This window comes from Hakea prostrata, chromosome 8 (assembly GCF_041222555.1).
Source record: "Hakea prostrata isolate BN-2017 chromosome 8, UWA_Hpros_2, whole genome shotgun sequence".
Lineage (NCBI taxonomy): Eukaryota > Viridiplantae > Streptophyta > Magnoliopsida > Proteales > Proteaceae > Hakea > Hakea prostrata.
In genome coordinates this window covers 40,542,057-40,566,270 of record NC_142607.1, presented here as the reverse complement: position 1 = coordinate 40,566,270, position 24,214 = coordinate 40,542,057, and the positions used below count along the sequence as shown (strand labels likewise).

The 24,214-nt window shown below is 39.1% G+C and overlaps 2 protein-coding genes and 1 non-coding gene across 4 annotated transcripts in view; 1 reads left to right on the top strand and 2 right to left on the bottom strand.

The window, feature by feature from the left end:
• The first annotated feature begins 172 nt into the window (after nt 1-172).
• On the top strand, nt 173-4,053 carry LOC149007867 (uncharacterized). Its single transcript, XM_089167593.1, has 3 exons — nt 173-350; nt 1,086-1,394; nt 3,332-4,053. Exons 1-3 carry the CDS (start codon nt 208-210, stop codon nt 3,381-3,383), a joined length of 504 nt encoding a protein of 167 aa, XP_089023719.1. The 5' UTR covers nt 173-207; the 3' UTR covers nt 3,384-4,053.
• A 4,341-nt stretch (nt 4,054-8,394) lies between these two features.
• LOC149007865 (putative calcium-transporting ATPase 11, plasma membrane-type) overlaps nt 8,395-24,214 on the bottom strand; it is a 35,086-nt gene continuing 19,266 nt past the window's right edge. Inside the window, exons 6-8 of one of the 2 annotated variants that reach the window (XM_089164634.1) lie at nt 12,028-12,199; nt 11,614-11,912; nt 8,395-9,067 (exon numbers count right to left, since the gene is read on the bottom strand). In XM_089164634.1, coding sequence (XP_089020760.1) covers nt 8,765-9,067; nt 11,614-11,912; nt 12,028-12,199 — 774 coding nt within the window. In that variant the 3' untranslated portion in view covers nt 8,395-8,764. The remainder of the gene's footprint in view (nt 9,068-11,613; nt 11,913-12,027; nt 12,200-24,214) is intronic. The other variant, XM_089164633.1, reaches the window with a different exon arrangement.
• On the bottom strand, nt 22,450-22,556 carry LOC149007866 (small nucleolar RNA R71). The gene has a single exon (XR_016175438.1). It is a non-coding gene; the product is annotated as a small nucleolar RNA R71 (small nucleolar RNA).

The window sequence follows — 24,214 nt, the reverse complement described above, 5'->3', positions numbered from 1 at the left end:
GTTTAGGTGCGATGCTTTGTGCACCATGTAAGGTCCAATTACATTACCCGATTAAAGCCCAACAGTATGGGCCTCCACGTGAACAAGCGGGGTGAGGCCCAGTTAGGCCCGACCCACCTCGATCTCTAACCTGGATCCTTGTTCAGATTAACCCGTTCAAGACGACCTAGTTCAGAACTCGGAAGAACAGATTTGCGAGCGAGAGAGATGTCTCTGGTTGATTATGCTTCATCATCCGAAGACGAAAATGAAGAAATCAGAGAAGAAGAAGAAGAAGAAGAACAAGGAGCAGCAAGAAAAGGGCAACAATTAGAAGAACCGTCGTCTTCAGCGGCTAATTCTCACAACCAGTTAAGTATCCTAGCCGTTTTCTCTTTTAATTCTCATAACCGTTGTTTACCGTGTTTGTTTTTTTCTGGAGGAAATATAGAATTGAATGGTGTAAAGAGACTAGGTATCAATTTCTTGAGGTGTGTTTGAGAAAAATACCGATAACCATAAATATTGATTGCCAAAAAACCACACACAATTTTAATGAAACTTCTTCACCATAATAAGAATGGAAATATGCAATTCTCGGATTTATAACCTATCCAAAGATTGATACGCTTTACACCTCTCTCGCAACGCATACTTTTTAACTCGTCACCCACTTTTCCAACTCTAAACATTTCTCTAGATTATCTCACTAAGTTTCTCTTAATTCTTGTGGTGAGTTAGTTACAAGAAAATACCCCCCCCCCATCTATTTAGCATCTTTTTTTTTCAAAAGTCACCATGGATGTTCTGTGAGGGAAATAAATCTTTGATATAATATCTGAGGTAGATTAATTATCTTTGTGCTTGTTTGAATTTTCTGCTGTCTAACAAGACATTATGACTGTGTATACTGTTCTTTCAATGTTGTGATCTGTTCACTTCATGATTTCAGTTCTGAATATATTAATTTGTTACTGCTATAAATTATGACTCTCTATACTGGTCTTTCAATGTTGTGGTCTGTTCACTTCGTGATTTCAGTTCTGAATATATTAATTTGTTACTGCTATAAAGTGATGATGAAATTTTATCTGTTTGATTTATAGGAGATCAATATCCAATTCATACCAATTGCCGGAGAGTGCCACACATTTGCCAGCACCTTCAATTGAGAAACTTCCAGATGCATCAGTACTCCTCAGCACACCTGCTCTCTCATCTCACCAAATGAGTAGCACTGACCACCACAGTAGAGTTGTGGCTGCTATGGCAGAAAGTGCATCGCGAAAGAGGGAAATTAATGGGCCAGCTTCTTCTTATCCACTAAGTAAACTTCCAAGAGGGAACTTACCTCATTCAAAGAGTGTTCCGGACACTGTTGGTGGCCTGCTAATCCCACCTCAGCTTGGTAGAAGGTTTGTCTTCTGTTTAAGTTTTCCTTTAACTGGAATGTTCTAAAACATATTGCCAATCTATGACCATCAACCATGTCAGCTTGCAAAGTTCTTGGTGAAGAAATGGTCAATTCTTCCTCCATGAGTTTCTGACAGAAAACTTCTTATGTGAGATGTCATGAAAGGCAGAAAATTTAACCTCTTATTGTTTTCTGCATACAACTTTTTGTTGTCAAGATTTGTGGAAACATTGGAACAGGTTGAATGCCAGTCAGATGTTTACTGTACTAGCCAGCTTATTGTTGTTTTCCCTTGAAAATGTCTCTTCATTTCTGAATATTTAAATATGACCTTTCGGTCTTTTTGGGCTTGTGCAATTTGAGTTGGCTTAGGATTTATAGTTAGAACTCAACATAATTTTATTTTCTTAGTTGAAAATGAGCTGGATTAGTTTTGGTACATTTTACAAGTTCTCTTTATATCAGCATGTTGCAGTTAGGCTGTTTTCTGTTGTATTCCCATTTCCCCATCTCTAATGTGCAAATCGTGAAACAAATTGTCATAATCAAAGTGTATCCTTACTGCAGTAGGAATGTATGGTTGATGAACCTGGGGCTTTTTAATCTAAAAGGTAGTAGAAGTGGTTAGGTTCTCTGAATTTTAACTCCTTTTAGGAATTTGAACTTCATGATTTTTTTTGTAAAATTATCCCAGTTCGGTAGTAGAATTATTATTTTGGTGGCGGACTTGACCTTCAACTTTTATTGTCAAATTAGTTATCCTTTCTAGTTTCTACCTGACTTTTCAGATGTATGCTGTCTCTTAAATCTAGTGCATTGTTGTTCTTTTGGTTTCCTTTGAAATAGCTTTTTTATGATTACTTCATTTGTGAATGAAAACTGTAGGGAGTTATGGAGACATAAGTCATTTTTGGGTTTTTCTTGGATTTTACTTGCTCATCTTAGAAATACTAGTGTCTTCTGCTGGTACCAACATTGGCTATGTACTCTTGTTTCTTTCTGACCATGTTCTTCATTATCCTCCACTATTAAAGTATTTAGGTTCAAAACTTTTGAAAACAGCATGGATGAATTTTATAATCATAATCTCTTTCAATCACATTTCTGGTAACATCATATTCTTTTGACGTTTGATCACTCAACTGATCATGACCCAAAAGCTGAATGAAAACATTGTCGCAGATTAGCTCGTATATTCAATTCGAATATGATGATAACCAAATAAAAGGAATAAGACTCTCAATTTAGTACCTCTTTGGAAGAGAAAGTTGTTGCCTTTGTATCAGGACCAGATTGTGTACATAATTCTTAAATTAACGTATTGTTTCGAACCTTGTCTGAAGCGTTTGCTTAGTTGATTCCCTCCCAACAGCTAGTAATAATGTCTTTTCTGTATATCCAACAATGTTGAGTCCTTACTCTGGTAGCACTTAGAATGCAAGTTGAATTGCTGGTCTTACCGGCTACAGAGAGAAGAGAGAGCATTTGCTTTACAATTTTACCATCTCCATCTATTTTTCACACTAAGTCACAGGAGGATCTTCATTCTTCCATCATACATTTCTTATTCCCTATGATGTCGTTTGGTTGATATTCTGTATCAACAATGTCTTCTCCCTCCCTCGCCATGTTGGATTTGTTTAGAATTTTCTGATCTGACAAATGACTAACTCTCTCAAACATTCTCGTACATTCTGTACTGCTCATTCTCATATATTCTGTACTGCTGTACTGCTAGATTACGAAATGTAGATCTAGTTGTTTATCTAGGCATGGTGCTCTTTTATGCATTCTCTACTGTATTCTTGAACTTCTGCTTGTGTGTCGAAAGCAATTTTTATGTGAAAATGGAATTCTTTTAGGATCCTCAGTAATTCTATTGTTATTATTTTTTTCAATATATGGATGACATTTCTGATGGTGAATGGTGTTTGGCAGGAGCAATGTTGTTACAGAAGATATAAGCAAGCTGTTCGCACAAAGACACTAGACATGTTGATGCTTTTCATGTGTTATCAGAGGATTCTTTTAACATGTGATGTTTTTGTACAAACAGGTATCAACATTGGGCAAACTTGTGCATATGGTTAATGGTTACAGAACTTTTTGAGTGTCCTAACATCTACGTTTGGAATGTGCATGTGGTTCTTTGGCATGTGAGATTCACTTTAACCACACCATCACCTGTTTTGAAAATCAAAACTTCCTCTTTGCCTGTGAGATTTGGAAAAGGGGGGCTGACCTTTGCATATGATTGCTTCCAAGAAAAATGCATAAGAATTTTATCTGATAGAGGACTATTAGACTGTAGTCATGGCAAACAAAAATTGAAGCCAAAGAATAACAATGGCATAATAGCTCCAGCTTTATGGAAATTTTCATTTCCCTTTTGGGCTTTGTAATATAAGGTGGTTGTTTTTGATATCCATTATTGGAATGGATTTCAAATCTTTTACAGTACATTCTGATGCTTGAAAATTGAACAAAAATTGTTCGGAATACATTCTACACCTAAAACTACTCTGAGAATGCATCTTGAACACAACTTGAATGTGTTATGATGGTGTAGGTGGCTTGCATTAAACAAGGTTTCTCACGCTTTCCTATACATGTTGGCGCACGAGCAAGGCTGGGTAGTTGGTAGCTTTTCTTCCTAAAGAAATATTTTCATGCGTTTCAGGTATCTTTCTGGGTTCATCAAATCCCCATCGTTGATACCCGATTATCCATCTTGATAAAGAGGAATAAGGGTTGCTTTTGCTTCTTTTTTTTGTTTGGTAAAAAAAGCGCTTTTATATATGGGGAACTTGGGTATGGGGGTGTTACATATGCAGCCGGTAAGGATTGAACACACAATGTCTTCATTGAGAGGTGAGGTTCTCAACCACTCCACTATCTTTCCATTGGCAAACAAGGGATGATTTTTTTTTAAATTTAAAAAGCCCGCATGGCCTTATAATTGTAATTTTCAAAAATTTTCAAAATAAACATAATAAAGCAGATATATTATAGGGCTGCAACAGGGGCGGGCTTTTACAATCCCAATTCCAGCCTTATATGTTTTAATCTGAGCCCATTCTCGCTTTGACCCTAGTACAGGGCTAAGGATTATTGTCCTCAGCCCTAAGCCCTAGAGGGCCAAGCCAAGTCTATTCTCACCTTGATTGGCCATAATTGGCTCGGGTGGAGATGGGTTGGCCCTGATTGGCTCTATCCCTGGCCCTAACCCTAATTGGCCCTAATTGGCCCTCCCTGGCCCTAACCTTGATTGGCCTTGATTGGTCATGTCCTAGCCCTGACCCTGATTGGCCCTATTATTGGCCCTGTCCTGATTGGCCTTGTCCCTAGCCTTAATTAGCCATGTCCTTGGTCTTAAAATACCAAATGTAAAATCATAAAAATTCTTAATTTATCTCTTTTAGGCCCTACTAGCATAATATTTTTCAAAAGACAAAAGACTTGTGGCCGCTAAAATGTATCTCCATTTATTACAAGTTTGATTCTAAAAAAATCCTAATTTAATTGAAGTAGAAATTTAATTATAAGTAACTCATAGTTATTTACATAAATTTTATTAATTTAATTGAAGTAGAAATTTCACTCCAGTCTGTCTTTCTCCCAAGTCTCTCTCTCCCTTTTGTTCTGTTTTCTTCTATGGTTTTTCTCCAGAGTGGCAAAGAGTTGAAATTATTTATGAAAGAGAAGAAGTAGAGAGAATAATTGTAATTAAATTCAGACATATTTGAAATCCAAGTCAATTGTAGAGAATGTTATCCATAGACTCTTTTTGTAAACTTAGAAACGTTAGAATTCAATAGGGCTTTAATAAAATGAAAAGTTTATCTTCAAATCAAGCACTTAAGCCATAAGTAAGTATGTTTTCATTCACAACTGTTTGATAAATTGATATCCTTATTCAACAAAAAAATCCATATTCAAAATCTTGTTAACAAGTAAATTAATGATAATTTAGTAATCTACAAAAAAAAAAAGTATTTTTTTTGTAGTTAAACAAAATGATATTTTAATTACAAACACAACTATCTATTATTTTTAAGTTTTTTTTTTTGAAATATCACATTGGAGGCAAAAGAAAAATGTCAATATACATGATGAGAAGTTGGAGTGCAGATTTGTTAAATAGTAATTCTCTACAGAAGTTGGCTATGGAGTCCATCACAGAATGGATGCTTTACAATAAAATCTGCATATGAAGTGTTAGAAGATTCCAATAGTCTTGGTGTGGACATTTCTTTTGGTAACAGGTACTGGGAGGCCATTTGGAATTTAAAGGTGCCGCAAAGAATCTCTTGTTTCATGTGGGTTCTAAGTTTGAACAAGCTGCTAACTAATGATAGGAAGTGGAAAATGGGACTCATGAACCACTCATTCTGTAACTTCTGTCTTCATGAAGCTGAAACTAGTCTACATGTATTTAGAAATTGCCAATATGCGAGTGGAATATGGAAACGATTAATCCCAATGAATCAACAAGGACAGTTCTTCAATTGTGATCGTCGTGATTGGCTTTACCTAAACATTTGTGGAAATCTATCACAACAACAGAAAGGATGGTCAGCCAATTTTGCCATCACACTATATCTACTGTGGGGTTGGAGAAATCGTGATACTCATGAAGAAGACTTCACTCGACCAGGGGGAGGGGTTGAAATGATAAAAGAATACTACTCACATGTGGAGGCAGCTTGGACCCAGGAAAATAATCCACAATCATTATCACGAAGTGTTAGAAGAAAGGCAAAGTGGAAAAGACCAACGGAGGGATGGCTAAAATGCAATGTAGATGCTGCAGTTGGTAAAGAAGATTTCAATCAAATTGGAGGGGTTTTTCGCGCTAAGGGGTGTACTTGGGAGGTTTTGTGCATAGAACCCCCAAGACAAGTGTTCTTGAAACTGAGCTCCATGCTATTTGTGTAGGCATATGCTATGCAGTAGAAAGAAATATGCTACCTGTTTACGTGGAGTATGACTCTTCACAAGCAATCGATTGTTTGAAACTGAGTGCTCAAAATCAAGGAAGGATGACAAGGATTATTGTGGCAATTCGAGAGTTGGTAGATTTGCATGGAAATATCATCATTACTCATACTAATAGAGAAGCAAATATGGTTGCCGATTGGATGGCGAAGAGAACAACAACATTGGAGTCTCCTACGCGTTTCTTTCAGGAACCCCCTCAAGGTATAGAGGAGTTCCTTCACGTGGATCGTTTGACCAGCTCTCTTTAAATTGATTTGGGTTTTTTAACCCCGTTTATGTATCAAAAAAAAAAAATTTTTTTTTTTATTTTGGGCAAAAAAAAAAATAAATCAATATTTTTGGGAACTAAAAATGACTTAGGTTGACAAATAAAAATTATCTTAAAAATAATATAAAAAGTGAATTCATAGTCTAATATGATCAAAATGACTGAAAGTCAAAATCAAGACCGTTAAGGCAATCTCAAAGGGGGGTAAAGATCAGGGTTAGAGTCAGGGCCAAAATCAAGGCCAGGGCCAGGTTCAGAGTAAACTAGGGCCAAAGGCGGGCCCGGCTAGTCAAAATCAGGGGCCTAGATCAGGGTTAGAGTCAGGGCCAAAATCAAGGCCAGGGCTAGGTTCAGGGTAAAAATCAAGGACGGCTCGAGACTAGTCGGGCGGGTCAGAGAGTAATCCCAGGCCCGCCTTTGGCCCTAGTTTAGGGCTAGAATATTTTAGCCCTAACCTGCCTTTAGGGCCAATCTCTTTAGCCCAAGCCCTATTCGGGCTCAGGGTGGGGCAGGGCGGCCGAGGCCCAAACTTGCACCCCTAGTCCCTAGATATATATGCCTCTAGTGATGCCGGTCGTGCTCTCATGCCTATGCGGATATCCATCCGCGCATATGCGAACAAAAATCTCTCTCTCTAGATGAGAGTATTTATAAGGAAAAAGAAAAATCAACTGAAAAGTGTCTAGGTTGGCCTTTCTCTGTTGGTGGTAAGGAACCAAAATCCAAAATCTACAACTTGTTTGGTTCATTTCGCACAAGTGTAGAAAATAACTTTTGCAAAATGAACGGTCGATCTCAACCAAGCGCTATGCGATATTGTGCTTTTAATGCGCAACACCCAAGTAATTTCCCTAGAGGTTCAAACTCTATACTAGGGTCTTTTTTTCTTCCTTTCTTCTGTTAAAGACGTCTTTGATCTTATTGTCAAACCCCCTATATAAGAGACTGACATCACTGTTCCAAAAGCACATCCGTAAAACTTAAATATTTGGAAAATGGATTGTAAAATCCTTTTTCTATTAATACCATATGTTTCTACTATCATTAGTAATTAGTATTACTAATGAAGTGCCTCATCTGTAATGTATCCAGCCTAATATCGGTTAGGGTTATAACAATAAATAAAGCAGATTCCAGAGCCACACAACTTGCAGTGGTGAGTGTACCATTTCGATAGTCACTAGATATTCTTTCCATGAGAGCCTACCTGGACTCCTGAAGGAAACTAGGAAACCAGAAAGTGCCTGTGAAATCAAATACTCTGTAATCTGGAGTGTTCCCTACTTCAAAACCCTAATTGCCCTCCAGCTTGATTTGTTTAGGGAGGTATTACCAAACCCTGCACGTATCATAACAGGGTTCTTCAAATCAGAATCCATGAAAGAAACTTATTTGTCACTGCGTAATTATCCTACAATGTAAACTGATGTTCCTTTTTAAAGTTTGATGATTCTCCAATCAGAACACTAACGTGACACATTCCAAAATCCAGTACATGAGATCCTAGATGCAATTCTGCCCATCCGAAGGTGTTTCCAGATAGCCTTCATTGGCTTTCATCTTGTTTATAGAACTGATAGATCCCATCTCCCTCTCTCTCTAACACACTTCAGTAAGTCTGCGTGTCTGAATGTAGTTCAAAGATAAAGCAAATTCGATACAATAAAAAATTGGCACCATTGACAACTTGACACATTGCAATAGGTACAACATGTAATTGAGAATCTCCAACTTGAATTCTGTATAAATTCTACAAAGTGCATTGTCCAACCAAAAATTTCATTCCAGTAAGCAATGTTTGTTTACAGTATTCGAATCCAAATAAAAGGACTCAGTTCTTTCTCCTGTGGAGAGGAAAATTACAACCTATGTAACTACAAATACAATTAGGAAAATTTGCATTGCATAGAGACCCGACATCGAAAATCAAAAAACAAGAATGCCATTAGTGTGATTGAAGTCTTGAAATCAAAGACAACAACATAAAGGAAGGGATGGGGATGTATAAAGATGCAATCAAAAAAGACGGGATTCTTTAAAATAAAAACAGAGTGTAGCAATGGATTAATGACATGATAATTCGTGGTACCTACCATTACCTTTCATGCCAAATCTGGACCACTGGGGAGTGCCTCATAACCATCATGTGACCTAGGCTTGGCTGGTTCAATAGGAATACACTTTAGGATAACAGCCACGATCATGCTTACAAATCCAATTAGAATGCTGAGCAGCCATAATTGCCAACTTAGAGGAACAGTGCTGGCAAAAGTGCCCAAAAACTCCACTATTATTATTTGGAAGACCACTGTTGCGACCATCACAGCTACAAACACCCAGCTGTCGAACATTCCACGGAAGACATTTATCTTCTCCATATCACGGCTGTTAATTTCATTGAATACCTGATAGAACAAAAGGAAATAACATCCTTTCAATATAAGTTGCTACCCAATTGAACATAGAAATAATAAAGATGAATATGAAAAGATTTTGAACCATTGGTTTTCTGCTTTAGTTCCAAGAACCAGAAGCAGTGATCTCTAAACAAATTCCAGGAATTTTAAGGTTTTTATTCATCTAAACCCAATAGATATTCCTTGAAAAAGCAACGTCCATTTGCTCAACCCGTAGGTGATCATCATAAAAGAACAAGTAATGTCGTCAATTTGTCACTGTTAGAGGAGTAAGTTTGACGAGAACCATTCTCATACGCACCAGTGCTGCATACAAGGGATCCAAGAATGGGACCCACCTCTCTTGGATTCCATATGTGCAGGTCAGTCTATCCAAGATCCTGAGGCACACTCCTCCATGACTAGGTACGTACCCTATGATCAGTCCCCTCCCCCCAGAAGACTCCACCAGAAAATCAATAGGAGTTGTGTGGTGCAGATTAGAGGAGCTACATGAATAAGGGAAACCTCAACATAACTGGGAAAAGTGGTGAACGAACAGATCTTGTGTCAAACAAACGGGATTCAAATAGAATTGAATGGTGAAAGAGACTCATGTAAACTATCGAGATAATATGCAGTTTTGAGTACAGAATGGGGGGGGGGGGGGAGCTAGTGAATTTGAGAAATCAACCGAAATTATAATGCTATACAGATAAATCACACTAGGATGAAACTGCAGAAATTTACCACAAGTTGGTTATCAAACACTTCAACCTTCTACCAGAATCAGTGCCTAATGGACACAACTCACTCAGATTCCAAAACAACATTAAAGCTTATTCCAGCCACTAGTGACCTATGTCCAAAATGAACGCCAAGTACAATTTTACCCGAAAGACCAATGTAAGTATGTAACAAACGGAAGGATGTCAATAAAAAGATTTTACATATTCCACTTACTAACGAAGACAATAAAGAATAGCACTGATATACAACAAGCCATATAAGTCTATTAGACTACAGACCATACAAACTACAATGATTGTAATCATATTGTGACCAATAACCAATCAGAACTTTCTATGCTGCAACGACAGTGCATCTTTAAGTGTGAGATACAGTGATGGTTTAGTGAATGCCTCTTAATTCCAAAAATCAATATATCTGGCATTTTAAAAGTCAAAGAATGCCTCTTAATTCCTAAAATCAATTTATTTGGCATTTTAAAAGTCACACTAGCTCAAAGAAATTTATCGATCACCTCAAGAATCTATGCCTGACTTAATTCTACTTGAAGACAGGAAATTAGTATGAATGTAGACTTGTCACAACTCAAAAGCATTTCATTACTCAATAAGACCAGGTCTTTGGTCCGGGGGGGGGCGGCGCTCTCCAAACCCAACTCCCGACCAAACAAAGAAAAAAGAAAAGGAAGAAGAAGAAGAAGGAAAAATCACCAAGAAGACCACATCCTTAAGAATATTTGGTGTTTCATTCATCAAGTTATGTCTGCAAAAGGATACACGTAACAGAGGATACATACAACTACCAATATGAAGCAGCATCGATTTCCTGAACCTGAGCAAAATGGAATTCTGATTGTGAAAAGTAATAGACGCCAATCTACAATCAATCAGCTAGAGGTTACAAAAAGAAGATCAAAGGTTTGCTCTAAAATTAAAACGTTCTAGGATAATTCCATATGACAAAATGCATAAGGCTCTTGGTCCCCCTTACCCCACCCCCTATCTCACACAAGAGTGGAATGCACCCCCCCCCCCATTTCATCCTCCCTTAGAGATACCACCATTTGGCTTCCCTCTCCCTCCCCTTCCAAATCTTTTACCACCTCCTCCGCCTAGAACCTTCTCTGACCCCCCTCCCCCTTGTCCCCTGGGCCCCCCTAGTCTGGTTTAACGGCCACATCCCTCGCCATACCCTTACCCTTTGGAGAGCCCTCAACCTTGCACTCCCCACCCAATCCTTCCTCATTACCCGTCACATTCCTGCCAATCCAAATTGCATCCTTTGTTGGAACAATACTGAGGACATTGAAAACCTTTTTTTCTCTAGTCCCTTCTCCTGCACCCATTGTGATAAAACCCTTTCTTCCATTTGGCCTAGGTCAAGGCGTACCCATGGTTTTGCTAGTGAGTGGGCCTGGATCTTAAGAATCTTCAATAACTCCTCTATCTATGACTGAGTTGGCAAGCTAGTCTTTGGAATTACCATCCACCACTTTTGGTGGGAACGCAATCTGAGGAGATGAACCTCCAAATCTCCGTCTATAGAAGGGATTTGGAAAGCCATCCATTTTGATGTTGCCTCTAGACTTCTTTCTCTCCCCACCCCCCAGTCACTGACTCTTCCAAGAATAGGTTAATTGTTAGTTCCTAGGACCTCAGCTCTTCCTTTCGGACTTCCACCGAAGTCTAAGCTTCTTCCCCCCCCCCCTTTTTCCCCCTTGTTAATTTAATTAGTTATTCATCAAAAAAAAAAACACAGAAAACATTCCACCTTTTAAGCCATCAGCAAAAATCAATAGTGTATACCTGGCAGAATACAAAGGTATTGAATATAAAAGTATTGAGAACAGCTGTAGCATCTGAACCCGTAAGTCTCAAAAGCTTTTTGCCATCAAATTCTAGAACAGCAAGTACAGCCAGTTGATATATACTCTGTCCGATGATATTCTTCCACATGACTCTGGTAATAAAATTTACACCTCTTCCAACTGGAGGTCTTTTCATTAGTCCATCATGTGGAGGTTCTGTAGCCAAAGCCAATGCACCAAGAGTATCCATAATCATGTTAACCCATAGTAACTGGACAGCAGTTAGAGGAGCAGATCCTGAGAATCATATGACAAATTAGGATGGGCATATTTATGACACAAGACAAACAAAAACCTCAATTGAAAGAAGTCTGAATTGATAAATCCAAGGGTAGCCTCAGGAAAAACTCACCAGTAATGCATGCAGAAACAAAATTGATCACAAGAGCAACAACATTTACTGTCAGTTGGAACTGAACAAACTTTTGAATGTTTATGTAAACAGCCCTACCCCATCGGGCAACATTCACAATTGTTTTGAAATTATCATCCATAATGATGACGTCAGCACTTTCCTTTGCGACCTGTAAGAAGAAATCATGACAGCCAAAGTCAAGGATCGTTATGTTAATATAAAGCAGATGAAGCAACACGAGAATCATCAATTGTTTTCTCAAACACAGGGAGCTGCCATCATATACCAGGGACGATTCTAAAAGAAATGACTCAGAACTTGCGATTGACTATGGTTCATGATCCCTTCCGATACAGCATAACCCATATAGGTCAATGCCCCTCAGAGAAATGTAAAAATCATTTTCAATAGTGATCCACGTCATTTTTTTGCGGTATCTGGGTCTCATTACCATTTAATAGTTCTGGGTCTTGGTAACCAATTAACAAATGTTGTTTTTTGCATGATAATCCATCCAGGAACTAGGCAATCAGATCGCATTATCGAGAGAGAAGAAAAATAAGAAATGATCCTTGTGAAGCCATGATATATGTTTTCACCTGCCTGTCACTACCAAAGTTATACATTTGCTTCACAGTGGAAGTCAAATTCAGCATTACTTTCCTAGTTAGAACATCTTTACAGACTCCACTACAAAATCAGGGGTAGGTGGGAGTAACTAGTCTTGTTACAGAGCCTATTAACAAGATCCCAAGTAAACACAAGTAAGAAATCAACTATAAGGTTTAAAAATAATAAAATATAAAAAAAAAAAAAAAAAAAGAGAAAAGAAACCGATTTTACTGGATGAGGTTCATATTCTGGGGTTGATGATAGGTTAACAAACTCTGAGAAGACTACAATGATCCAATAGTCAAATTTAACTTAATTAGAGCAATAGGAAATTCTGTAGAAACAAGTCAAAATATGCAGAACTGTTATTACTTTTGAACAGAAAAACTGGTTGATAAGCCCCTTGTATCACGAGTCTACACTCGACAGCGTGGAAAGCAAATCCCTAAAATCTAGGGAAGGAAACGATTGGAAGATTTGAAGAGTCATATTACAATTAGGATTAGATTCAAAGAGTCCTATTCGCATTACTTATTAGGATTAGAATTGAAGAGTCCTATTCAAATTGGGATGATTCTGTTAATTAATACTATAGGAACGTAATTGCTATAAATAGGGGGAAGGAATAGTAGAGGGGCTAGTTTTTTTGGAGTTATTGGGGAAGATTAGGTGAGAGCTATTGCTCTTGGGTAGTCGTAGGATTCACCTACTGCTAGTAGTGTGTTTTGTTTGGAGATTATTTGATTCAATGTTGCTATTATCGTGGTGAGTGAATTTATTCATCGTTTTTTGAGATCGGGGTCTTATCTATTTGGCATCAAAGCCATCGATTCCAGGGGAATGGTAAAGAGCCGAATGGAGCAGAGGGTAGAGGAATTGAAAAGTATCGTGAAAGAGATTCAAGGTCAAGTTGGACTCTTGGCACAACACATAGAAAAAAGAGAAAAGGCGAATGACGCTTTCAGAGAGGAATTAAGGGTCATGCTGTTGAAAGGAAAATCAGCAGAGATGCATACCTTAACGCCTAAGGTGAATGAAAACGAAGGAACTCCAGATTTCAGCGAGCAAACGATCAAACCAGAGAAATCGAGAGACTTCCTTCCTAGACATCTTGAGATGCCGATTTTCATGGGGGAAGATCCGATGGGGTGGATCGCACGGGCTGAGAGGTACTTTGACCTGTACAAACTGGGTGATGTAGAGAAACTCAGAACTGCAACTCTTTGTTTTGAAGGTGCGGCACTGGGATGGATACACTTCCGAGAATTATAGCAGCCATTGTCATCTTGGAGAAACTTGAAAGAATTGTGATCCATCGATTTAACTCAGCACAACTGAAGACTCCCCAAGAAGCGTTGATTAATCATAAGCAAAGTGGGACGTTTGCAGCATATAGAGAAGGGTTTGAGAAATTAGCAGCGGCAGCCGGAGCGGTAGATGAAGAATGGTTGAAAGGGGTGTTTTTCGCTGGTTTAAACGAAGAAGTGAGGGCGGAGGTACGATTATTTGGCCTCACCAAATTGGGCCAAATAATGGACTTGACCCAAGACGTGGAGGACAAAAATAGAGTGGGGAAAAATAAGAAATCTTTTTTGGCCCAACCCACTCAATCGGCCCAAAATTTAACCTCACGTTTTATCAACTTCAGCCAACCCAACACCAATATTAGAGGAACCAATACGGTTCAGGGAACCGGAATGAACCAAAGCTTTAACAGCTCGGTTCGCCCAAACCAAAGAAGTGAACCCTCGTCTTCCTCTTCACAATCTCGACCTGCAACCACAATGGCAACGGTGAACTCAGGACGCTCACGATGGCTATCCCAGGAAGAAATCAAAGATAAAATGGACAAAGGGGTATGTTTCAGGTGTGACGCTCCATACTCCAAAGGCCACCGATGCCCTCTGAAGCAACTAAGGTTGCTGTTACTCCACGACGATGATAATCCAGAAATTGCCGCAGCGGAAGGAGTGATCGATGACGACAATACGACGGTCGAAATGGAGCCAGTGCTCGAGACGGAACTCTCGCATACTTCTTTGCTGGGAATTGATTCACCACATACCCTGAAACTAACGGGACAGATAAATGGCTGTGAAGCCATCGTTTTGATCGATTGTGGTGCAACGCACAATTTTGTCGCTCAAGAGTTGGTGGAGCCGCTGGGATTGGTAATCCAGAAAACAAAATTTCAGGTTGCTTTGGGCGATGGAATGATTAGCAAAGGTACAGGGATCTGTCGACAGATTCCGATTCAGTTGGGCGGTGAGGTCTTTGTACAAAATTTTTACCCTTTCAATTTGGGTAGCATTGATATAATCTTGGGCGTAGAATGGTTGTAGACACTCGGGGAGGTACACAGTAATTGGCATTTGAGAACCATGAACTTTGACTGGCAAGGACAACCCGTGAAACTAAATGGGGATCCGACCTTGCTGCGATTGGAAACAACAATGAAAAGTGTGCTACATTCTATTCAAGCAGACGGTGATGGCTACTGGCTGCAGCCTCAACATCCCGATGGAGACGATATAGAGGTACATCAGAGTACAGCAGTATCAAATTTATTAACCGACTTTGCTCAACTATTTGCTGAACCAACTGAACTGCCACCAAGAAGGAAGCAAGACCACTGGATACAGCTAGCCAAGAAAAGTAACCCACCTAATATTCGACCCTATCGTTACCCACACTCTCAAAAAAATGAGGTCGAAAGGTTGGTACAGGAAATGTTAATAGCAAGATTGGTACGGCCTAGTGTGAGTCCTTACTCCAGTCCAGTATTGTTGGTTCGAAAGAAGGATGGCGGATGGCGTTTCTGCATGGATTATCGTGCCCTGAATAAACTCAGTTCCTGACAAGTTCCCCATTCCCACAATTGACGAACTGTTGGATGAATTGGGTGGAGCCACAGTGTTCACCAAACTTGACTTGAGAGCAGGATACCACTAGATCAGAATGGCAGAAGGTGATGAGGAAAAGACGGCTTTTTGTACCCATAATGGGCATTACGAGTTCCTGGTGATGCCATTTGGGCTTTCGAATGCTCCGGCCACATTTCAATCACTCATGAATGAGGTATTTCGAGAACATTTGCGAAAATTTATTTTGGTGTTCTTTGACGATATCTTGGTGTATAGTAGGACCATGGAGGAACATGTGGGTCATTTGCGAACCACCTTTATACTTCTCACATAGTACCACCTCGTTGTCAACCGAAAAAAATGCATGTTTGGGGTTGCTACACTGGAGTATTTAGGGCACATCATATCTAAAGACAGAGTTGTTGTGGATCCACGAAAGATCAAGTGCATGGTGGAGTGGCCCCAACCCGCCAATCTTAAAACCTTGGGAGGGTTTTTAGGTTTAACCGGGTATTACCGCAGATTCGTCCAAAATTATGGAAAGATTGTCGCTCCGCTTACTAACTTATTGAGGAAAGATGCATTTCAGTGGAGTAAAGAGGCAACAACGGCATTTAATGCCCTCAAGACAGCAATGACAACCGTTCCAGTATTGGTTATGCTAGATTTCACAAAGGAGTTTTTGGTGGAGATTGATGCTTTAGGTTTTGGGTTGGGTGCGGTTTTGATGCAAGATGGCCACCCCATTGCCTACTGGAGCCAAGTGTTGTCCCCTCACGCACAAACCAAGTCGGTCTATGAGAAAGAACTAATGGCAATTGTGCTAGTGATCCAGAAATGGCGTCACTACTTGATGGGGAGACATTTCAAAGTACGAACTGATCAAAAGAGTCTGAAATATTTGCTAGAACAACGCATTGTGTCTACTGATCAACAGAAGTGGGTCTTAAAGCTTTTGGGATTTGATTTTAAGATATTGTACCGACCGGGCAGCAAAAACAAAGCTGCCGACGCTCTCTCGCGACGGTTAGAGGATGATAAGAAGCTTCTCTCTATAACAACAACAACTTGGCAGGAAAGTGAGGGTTTAGATGCGGCAGTTCACGCATCAAAGCGTTACCAGAAAATTATTCAGGCCTTGCTGAAGGGATCCCAAGACTATCCTATCTATTATCTCCAATAAGGAACATTACTCTATAAAAACAGGTTAGTCATCCCTGAAGGATCCCCCCTAATTCCCAAATTATTGTCTGAATATCACTCCACCCCAGTTGGTGGGCATTCAGGATTTCTGCGGACCTACAAGCGATTGACGACTGTGGTCTATTGGGTGGGAATGAAGGCTGTTGTTCGAGACTTTGTGGCTAGTTGTGATGCCTGTCAACGCAGTAAATACTTGGCTATGAAACCCGCAGGTCTCCTTCAACCGCTGCCAATTCCGGAACGCATTTGGGAGGATATTAGTATGGATTTTATTGGCCGCTTACCCAGACTAAAGGCGGGGACACAGTGCTGGTGGTAGTGGATCGTCTCACCAAATACGCCCATTTCCTTGCTCTTTCACACCCTTACTCTGCTAAGGAAGTGGCTACATCATTCACTAGGCAAGTTATCCGCTTGCATGGATTTCCGCGATCCATTGTCTCAGATCGCGATCGTGTCTTCCTTAGTCACTTCTGGATGGAGTTATTCAAGCTAGCAGGCACCCACCTGAAGTATAGCAGCACCTATCATCCACAAACCGATGGCCAACAGAAGTGGTGAATCGCAGCCTTGAAATTTACTTATGCTGTTTCTGTGCTCGCCATCCAAAGGATTGGATTAATTGGTTACCTTGGGCGGAGTATTGGTACAACAAGACATTCAATTCAGCCACTAAAATGTCTCCATTCCAGATTTGTATATGGCCGTGAACCGCCTTCACTTTTGCGTTGGGAAGATGGCCGGTCCAAGGTTGATGATGTTGATGTGTTCCTTCGTGAGCGAAATCGAGTATTGGATGATCTCAAATCTAATCTCCGGGTGGCTTAAGAACGGATGCGCGCCACCGCTGATCCCAATCGCCGGGAGGTGCACTACAGGGTGGGGGATGAGGTTTTTCTTAAGCTCCAGCCTTATCGTTTTCAGAAACTTGCCAACCGCCCAAACGAAAAGCTAAGCCATCGTTTCTACGGGCCATACCAAATCATAGAGCAAGTGGGCCCCACGGCTTATCGGTTACAGTTTACCGAGGGGACTCGCATCCACCCTGTGTTCCATGTTTCGCAGTTGAAACCACCAGTTGATCAACACATGGTCCCCCAGCCTCTTCCCTCATGTTTGCGAGAGAATGGCGAGTTACATCCCACACCAGAACAATTGCTCAGCATTCGCTTCTTTGCCCAGGGGGTTTTGGAAGTTTTGATTCAATGGAAAGGACTGCCTCCTTGCGAAAATACTTGGGAGACTTATGACGAGATGCAGTCCCACTTTCTAGATTTTCACCTTGAGGACAAGGTGAAACTATTGGAGGGGAGTATTGATAAGCCCCTTGTATCACAAGTCTACACTCGACAGCGTGGAAAGCAAATCCCTAAAATCTAGGGAAGGAAACGATTGGAAGATTTGAAGAGTCATATTACAATTAGGATTAGTTCAAAGAGTCCTCTTCGAATTACTTTTTAGGATTAGAATTGAAGAGTCCTATTCGAATTAGAATGATTCTGTTAATTAATATTGTAGGAATGTAATTGCTATAAATAGGGGGAACTGGGAAGGAATAGTAGAGGGGATAGTTTTTTGGAGTTATTGGGGAAGATTAGGTGATAGCTATTGCTCTTGGGTAGTAGTAGGATTCACCTACTGCTAGTAGTGAGTTTTGTCTGGAGATTATTTGATTCAATGTTGCTATTATCGTGGTGAGTGAATTTATTCATCGTTTTTTGAGATCAGGGTCTTATCACTGATGAAAGATGAATCTGACGGGTTATCATACATAAGAGGCCCAATTGCCAAAGGTGGTATTCTAAGGGTTTGATTAAGGATAGTAAAATCTGGAAACATCAAAGCGAAAGAATAGTGAGATTTCAAATTACTGAAGATCAGAGGTTATCATCAACCTCATAACTTGGCCATAAATCAACCCAGGCAAGGTCTTTTATAGTGCAAAAGATCACTTGAATCCCATGGCAAGATCAAGATTAATTTCTGATCAAAGGTAAAATAAATAAATAAATTGATCAACCTCCTTGGTGTGGGTTACACGGTCATCATGCAACTCCCAGATTGACACACCCAACACAAGTGCCATCAATGGGTACCATCAAGCTCATAACCTGGTCATAGGTCAACCAAAGCAAGATCTTTAACAATGCAAACGATTACTTGGATCCCACAGCAAGACTGGGATTAATTTCTGATCAAAGGTAAAATAATGAAAAAACAAAATCAGGTTCTCTGCAGCCTGCATTCCGTACTCATGCAAGTCCCTACATGTCCAATGGTTAGGCATTGAGCTCTCAAAAATGCCGCTCAAAAAGGAGCACCTCTGCCAATCCCTGAGCACAGACTAGCCTTATCCAATAATGGTCAAGGGCATAAATTTTCAGCTTTTCTTTCAAAACTGACAAGCAAGTTTCCAAATACAAATCATTCTATAATAGCCATAGGCCAGAAAACTGTTCTCAATATATATGACTGGGCTCTCAGAAAAAACCTTAATCAGTTTCAGTTTCTTATTTATTATTTTTCGATGTTCACTATCTCTATATTTTCTTATCACTATATTCTTTGACGTTCTCTAATTCTATATTTGTTTTCTCATCTTCTCGTATCTTCTCTGTGATTGTATCAAATCTGAAACTCTTTATGCGCTTTGGTTTAAATTTTATAAATATGTAACAGATTAATCAATTGATATTGCAGCTGGTCATACATTATCTGATTAGAGAAGCCTCGATTACTCTGCCTTCCAGTATGTAATATTTTCTTGGATACGCAAAGATATAGCTTTATACTCCCCAATCAAACCCAGGTCACCAGGACCCATTCTAACCAAACTAGTCTTATATTTTTTTGGATGGTTAGACTAGTCTTATATTTAGTATGTTTTTAAGGCTTCAACCTAAAGAAGCTATAACACGGAGGAAAATCAGTATCCCCTAGAGACCCCGCAGTAAAGGACCAAACATATTTTCTTGGAAAAAATTCAGCTGTCTCTTGTTCTTGTTTTTTATCACAATCAGTCATTAGTCTCAAGTAGTCAAGCTGTTGGGAATGAATTTGCCAGGTTACATCAAAGAGAACATTTTGGTCACTGAACCTGTTTTGTCCTGGTGCATTTCCAAGACTGATGGACTGATTTTCTGAACTTTATTCTGGACTTGCTGTCTTCAGAACAGTAGTACTTAAATGGAAAAAGTACCAAAATCCAAGAGAGTTCAAAACCTTGTCATTCGGATACAGCATCAGACATCAGCAACCTGAGTCACAACAGAAGGCAACTACATACAGTTGGCATTGGTTAGATGCTTCTCTGGCATGACTACCAACAGTGTTACAGTCTATTACAGGAGCATTAATAATGTCTAACTGAAATTTCATAAGTCTCTAAGTCCAAATTGACAAGTTCCTAACCAATTTTCCTGGATGAAATGCTTGATGCTCAACCTATTGCATGCATCTTTCAATACAACAACAATAAAGCCTTTTCCCAACTAAATAGAGTCCGCTACATGGTTCCTTCAACAATAAGCCTTTTCCCAACTAAATGGGGTCCGCTACATGGATCATTGCCTTCCAATCAGCTCTATTTGAGGCCACACTAGATACACGGCCTAACAACAACAAGAAAACTTGTCCCAACTGATAACTCTATGAAATAGAGTTAATTCTAGTGATTTTATATTTGAGGTGGCTTGATTTAAAAGTGATTTCTCTTTGTTTTAGTGTTAATACTCAATAAATTGTAGTTTAGTGAATTTGAAAGTCTTAAATCTTGTAAAGGTCTTTTATGTCATTTATGCATAAATTTTCCTTGAATTAATGGATGGAATTGATCAGTCCTCTTTTTCTTGGCATTGTAGGAAAAGAACTATAATGGATGAAGAAATGACATTAGGCATAAAAGAGGAACAAAGAACAAGTCTTCTCAGTTTGCTATAGAGATGCTGCAGCATTGCCGTAGCATGATTTTCCCAGATTGGACACACGTGGCATTTTCTAGTGATATCACTAAAAAGGGCTAACTGATTAGATATTCCTCTTGTCACTAAATGAAGGATCTTAGCCGTTGATCTTAGAAGAGAAGGTTTTAATCCTATAATCCATTTTTACCCCATCACTTTGGGAAATTTTGTGGGAAATAAATAGGTGGAAGAGCCACAAAAAGGAAGAGAACCAGATACAGAGGAGAGAAAGCTCGTGCAAGAGGAAGAGCTGCTGGAGATAGGGAGCTGGAGCATTGTGGAAGCATTCTCCTGGTTTTCTATTTGGTTTTATATTTATACTTATTTACATTCTAGCTGAACTCTTTTAATGGTTGCACTTATTTCTCTGTATTTGAACTTTAATATGAGCTAATTTCTTATTTTGTTGGGATGATAAGAGTACGCGAACCTGTTATTTAAATTGTGATTATTCAGTTTGTTGCAGCTCTGTTGTAGCACAGTTTATTATCAATGTATTCAGCATGCATGTTTTTTAGTGAATACTGTGGTTTTAGTTAATTGGAAAGTTAATTGGAGCTAGATCAATGTTGAATAACGTGAGTTAGCTTGATCCTTATGTGGGTATAACTAATTAGTGGGTAGGGTATGGATACTCACCTGCCTCACGTAACCACTATTGGAACTCAAGCGAAATTCGCATCCTCAGTTCAATTCTCCATAGGAATATGATGGTTTTGAATTAGTATGTTAATGCACATGTGGATTGGAAGATACCCATGTGCAATTTTGTTTCAGGTCCTTTGATATGCCTTGTAGTGCAGCTTTTCCGTAGCATTCAAAGCCCAAATTTAGGAGAGGGGAAATTGATTCCCAACATTCATACCACTCATTATAGTTTTTTCTATTGCGTGCTCTCCAATTTAGGATCTCTTGTTTAATTCACCTGTCCTTCGTTTTTTTAGTTCATTAATCATAAAGTAATTTTGTTAATCTTGTCTAAATTAGTCTTCCTTTTATATTGAGATTTAAAGATAAAATTCTCCGTGGGATCAATACTCTACTTACTATTTACTACTTGATTGCGACATGTGCACTTACATAGCATTTTTAGACACACGCAAACAAGTTTTTGGCACCGTTGCCAGGGCATTTTATCATTAAGAATCGCTGTAGAAGTAAATTTTAGTTTTATTTGCAGCATTTTCTTTACTTTGATATTAGTTTTCTTTTATTCCCAGGTGCTTTAACCCTTGTATGAATACACTGCATGATCAAGAGTTGGTATCCTTCGACTCAAAATCGAAAGGACATTTCAAACTAGAAGAAGGGAGCAACGAGGTTTAGCAGTAGTTCAAATAATAGCTGAAACAGAGAGAAATGGGGTTATTAATAATGAGAATAATATGGCAGCTTAGGTTGATGACAAAGATAGGGCAATTTGAGAGTATGTTGTACCGATGTTGCATGAGCTGAATCCTAGCATAGTAAGGCCAGAAATCCAAGCGCCACAGTTTGAACTTAAGCATGTGATGTTCCAAATGCTCAAAATTGTGGGACAGTTTAGTGGGATGCCAACAAAAGATCTTCACCTTCATCTTAGACTTTTTATGGAGGTAAGTGATTCTTTCAAGATACTTGGAGCAACTAAAGAAGCCTTGAGACTGAAACTATTCCCTTACTCATTGTGGGATAGGGCAAGAGCATGGTTGAACTCTTTACCTCCACAATCCGTAGCCACATGGAATGATTTAGTAGAGAAGCTCGTGATGAAGTACTTCCCTTCAACAAAGAATGCCAAGCTTAGGAGTGATATTACTGGTTTTCAACAATTGGATGGTGAATATTTGCATGAGGCGTGGGAAAGATTTAAGGAGCTATTGTGTAAATGTCCTCACCATGGAATTCCTCATTGGATTCAAATGGAGACTTCCTACAATGGTTTAAATGGACAAACTTAGTCCATAGTGGATGCTTCAGGAAATGGAGCTATATTGGCTAAGTCTTACAATGAAGCTTATGAGATTTTGGAGAGAATGACCAACAACAACTACCAATGGCCAGCTGAGAGAGTAGCTGTAAATAAGAGAGTAGTAGGGATTTATGAGTAGGATGCAATGACAGCCTTAACTGTGCAAGTGTCCTCCTTACTTAGTGTGTTAAAATCAGTGAACTTTGCCGCAGCTATACAATCACAGTAAAATACAGTAGTCACTTGTACATTTTGTGGTGGGGAGCATTTCTTTGATAGTTGTCCATCCAACCCAGAATCTACCTACTATGTTGGTAATTTCAATAAAGCCAATAATCCATATTCTAACACATGTAATCCTCGTTAGAGGCAGCACCCTAATTTTTCTTAGAATGCTCACAGACAAAATGTTGGTCCATCTTCCATCCCAACTCAACCTTATCACTTTTCAAGTGCTCGAGTATATGGTTAAAAATGATGCAATTATTCAAAGTCAAGCATCTTCATTGAGGAATCTGGAGAATCAAGTAGGATAGCTAGCTAGGGCTTTAAGCAATCAACCTCAAGGATCATTGCCAAGGGACATAGAAAAATCCTAGGCGTGAAGGCAAGGAGCTTTGTAAAGCTATTGCATTAAGGAGTGGAAAAAATTTAGAGCAACCTCATTCAAAGTCCAGCCAACAGAAGGAGCCTATTTTAATCCAAGAAGAAAGGGAGAAAAAAGGTATGGTTGTTGTTTAAAAGGAACACACTGATTCTGCAAACAGAGTGCTGAACAAAATGCTACAACATCACTGTAGAAAAGTTCTCCAAAAAAATAGAGTATTAAACCACCACCTTTTCCTCAAAGATTTCATAAACAGCAACAGAATCATCAATTTAAGAAATTCTTGGATGTTTTGAAGCAGCTACATATCAATATGCCATTGATAGAAGCACTTGAACAAATGTCAAATTATGTGAAATTCATGAAAAACATCATTTCAAAGAAAAAGAGATTTGGAGAATTTAAAACATTGGCAATGACACAAGAGAGTAGTGCCTTTTTGCTGAACAAGCTCCCTTCAAAATTAAAAGATCCAAGAAGTTTCACAATTCCTTGTGCTATTGGAGATAATTATATTAGGAGAGCCCTTTATGATCTTGGAGCAAGCATCAACCATATGCCAATGTCAATTTTTGAGAAGTTTGGAGTTGAAGAAGCATGGCCAACAACAGTAACCTTACAATTAGCTGATAGATCTCTTGCTTATCCAGAAGGAAAAATTGAAAATGTTTTGGTAAAAGTAGATAAGTTTATCTTTCCTGCTTATTTCATTGTTTTGGACTTTGAAGCGGATAAAGATGTGCCCATAATTCTAGGAAGGCCATTCTTAGCAACTAGGAGAATGTTGATTGATGTAGAAAAAGGAGAACTGACAATGAGGGTTAATGGAGAACAAGTCATATTCAATATTTTGAAAGCAATGAGATCTCCAGATGCAATAGAAGAGTGCTTTGTTGTGGATGTCATTAAAGAGCTGGTTTCAGAAGAGTTTGAGAAAGAGTGTATTAAAGACCCATTAGAGCTTTCATTGGCAACAGAAATTAAA

What these genes read in the sequence shown, in the direction of transcription:
- LOC149007867 (XM_089167593.1), top strand. Translation starts at nt 208, where the DNA reads ATGTCTCTGGTTGATTATGCTTCATCATCCGAAGACGAAAATGAAGAA. An exon ending in GCGGCTAATTCTCACAACCA is followed by an intron (nt 351 to 1,085) that starts GTTAAGTATCCT and finishes TTTGATTTATAG; the next exon opens with GAGATCAATATCCAATTCAT. An exon ending in CCACCTCAGCTTGGTAGAAG is followed by an intron (nt 1,395 to 3,331) that starts GTTTGTCTTCTG and finishes GGTGTTTGGCAG; the next exon opens with GAGCAATGTTGTTACAGAAG.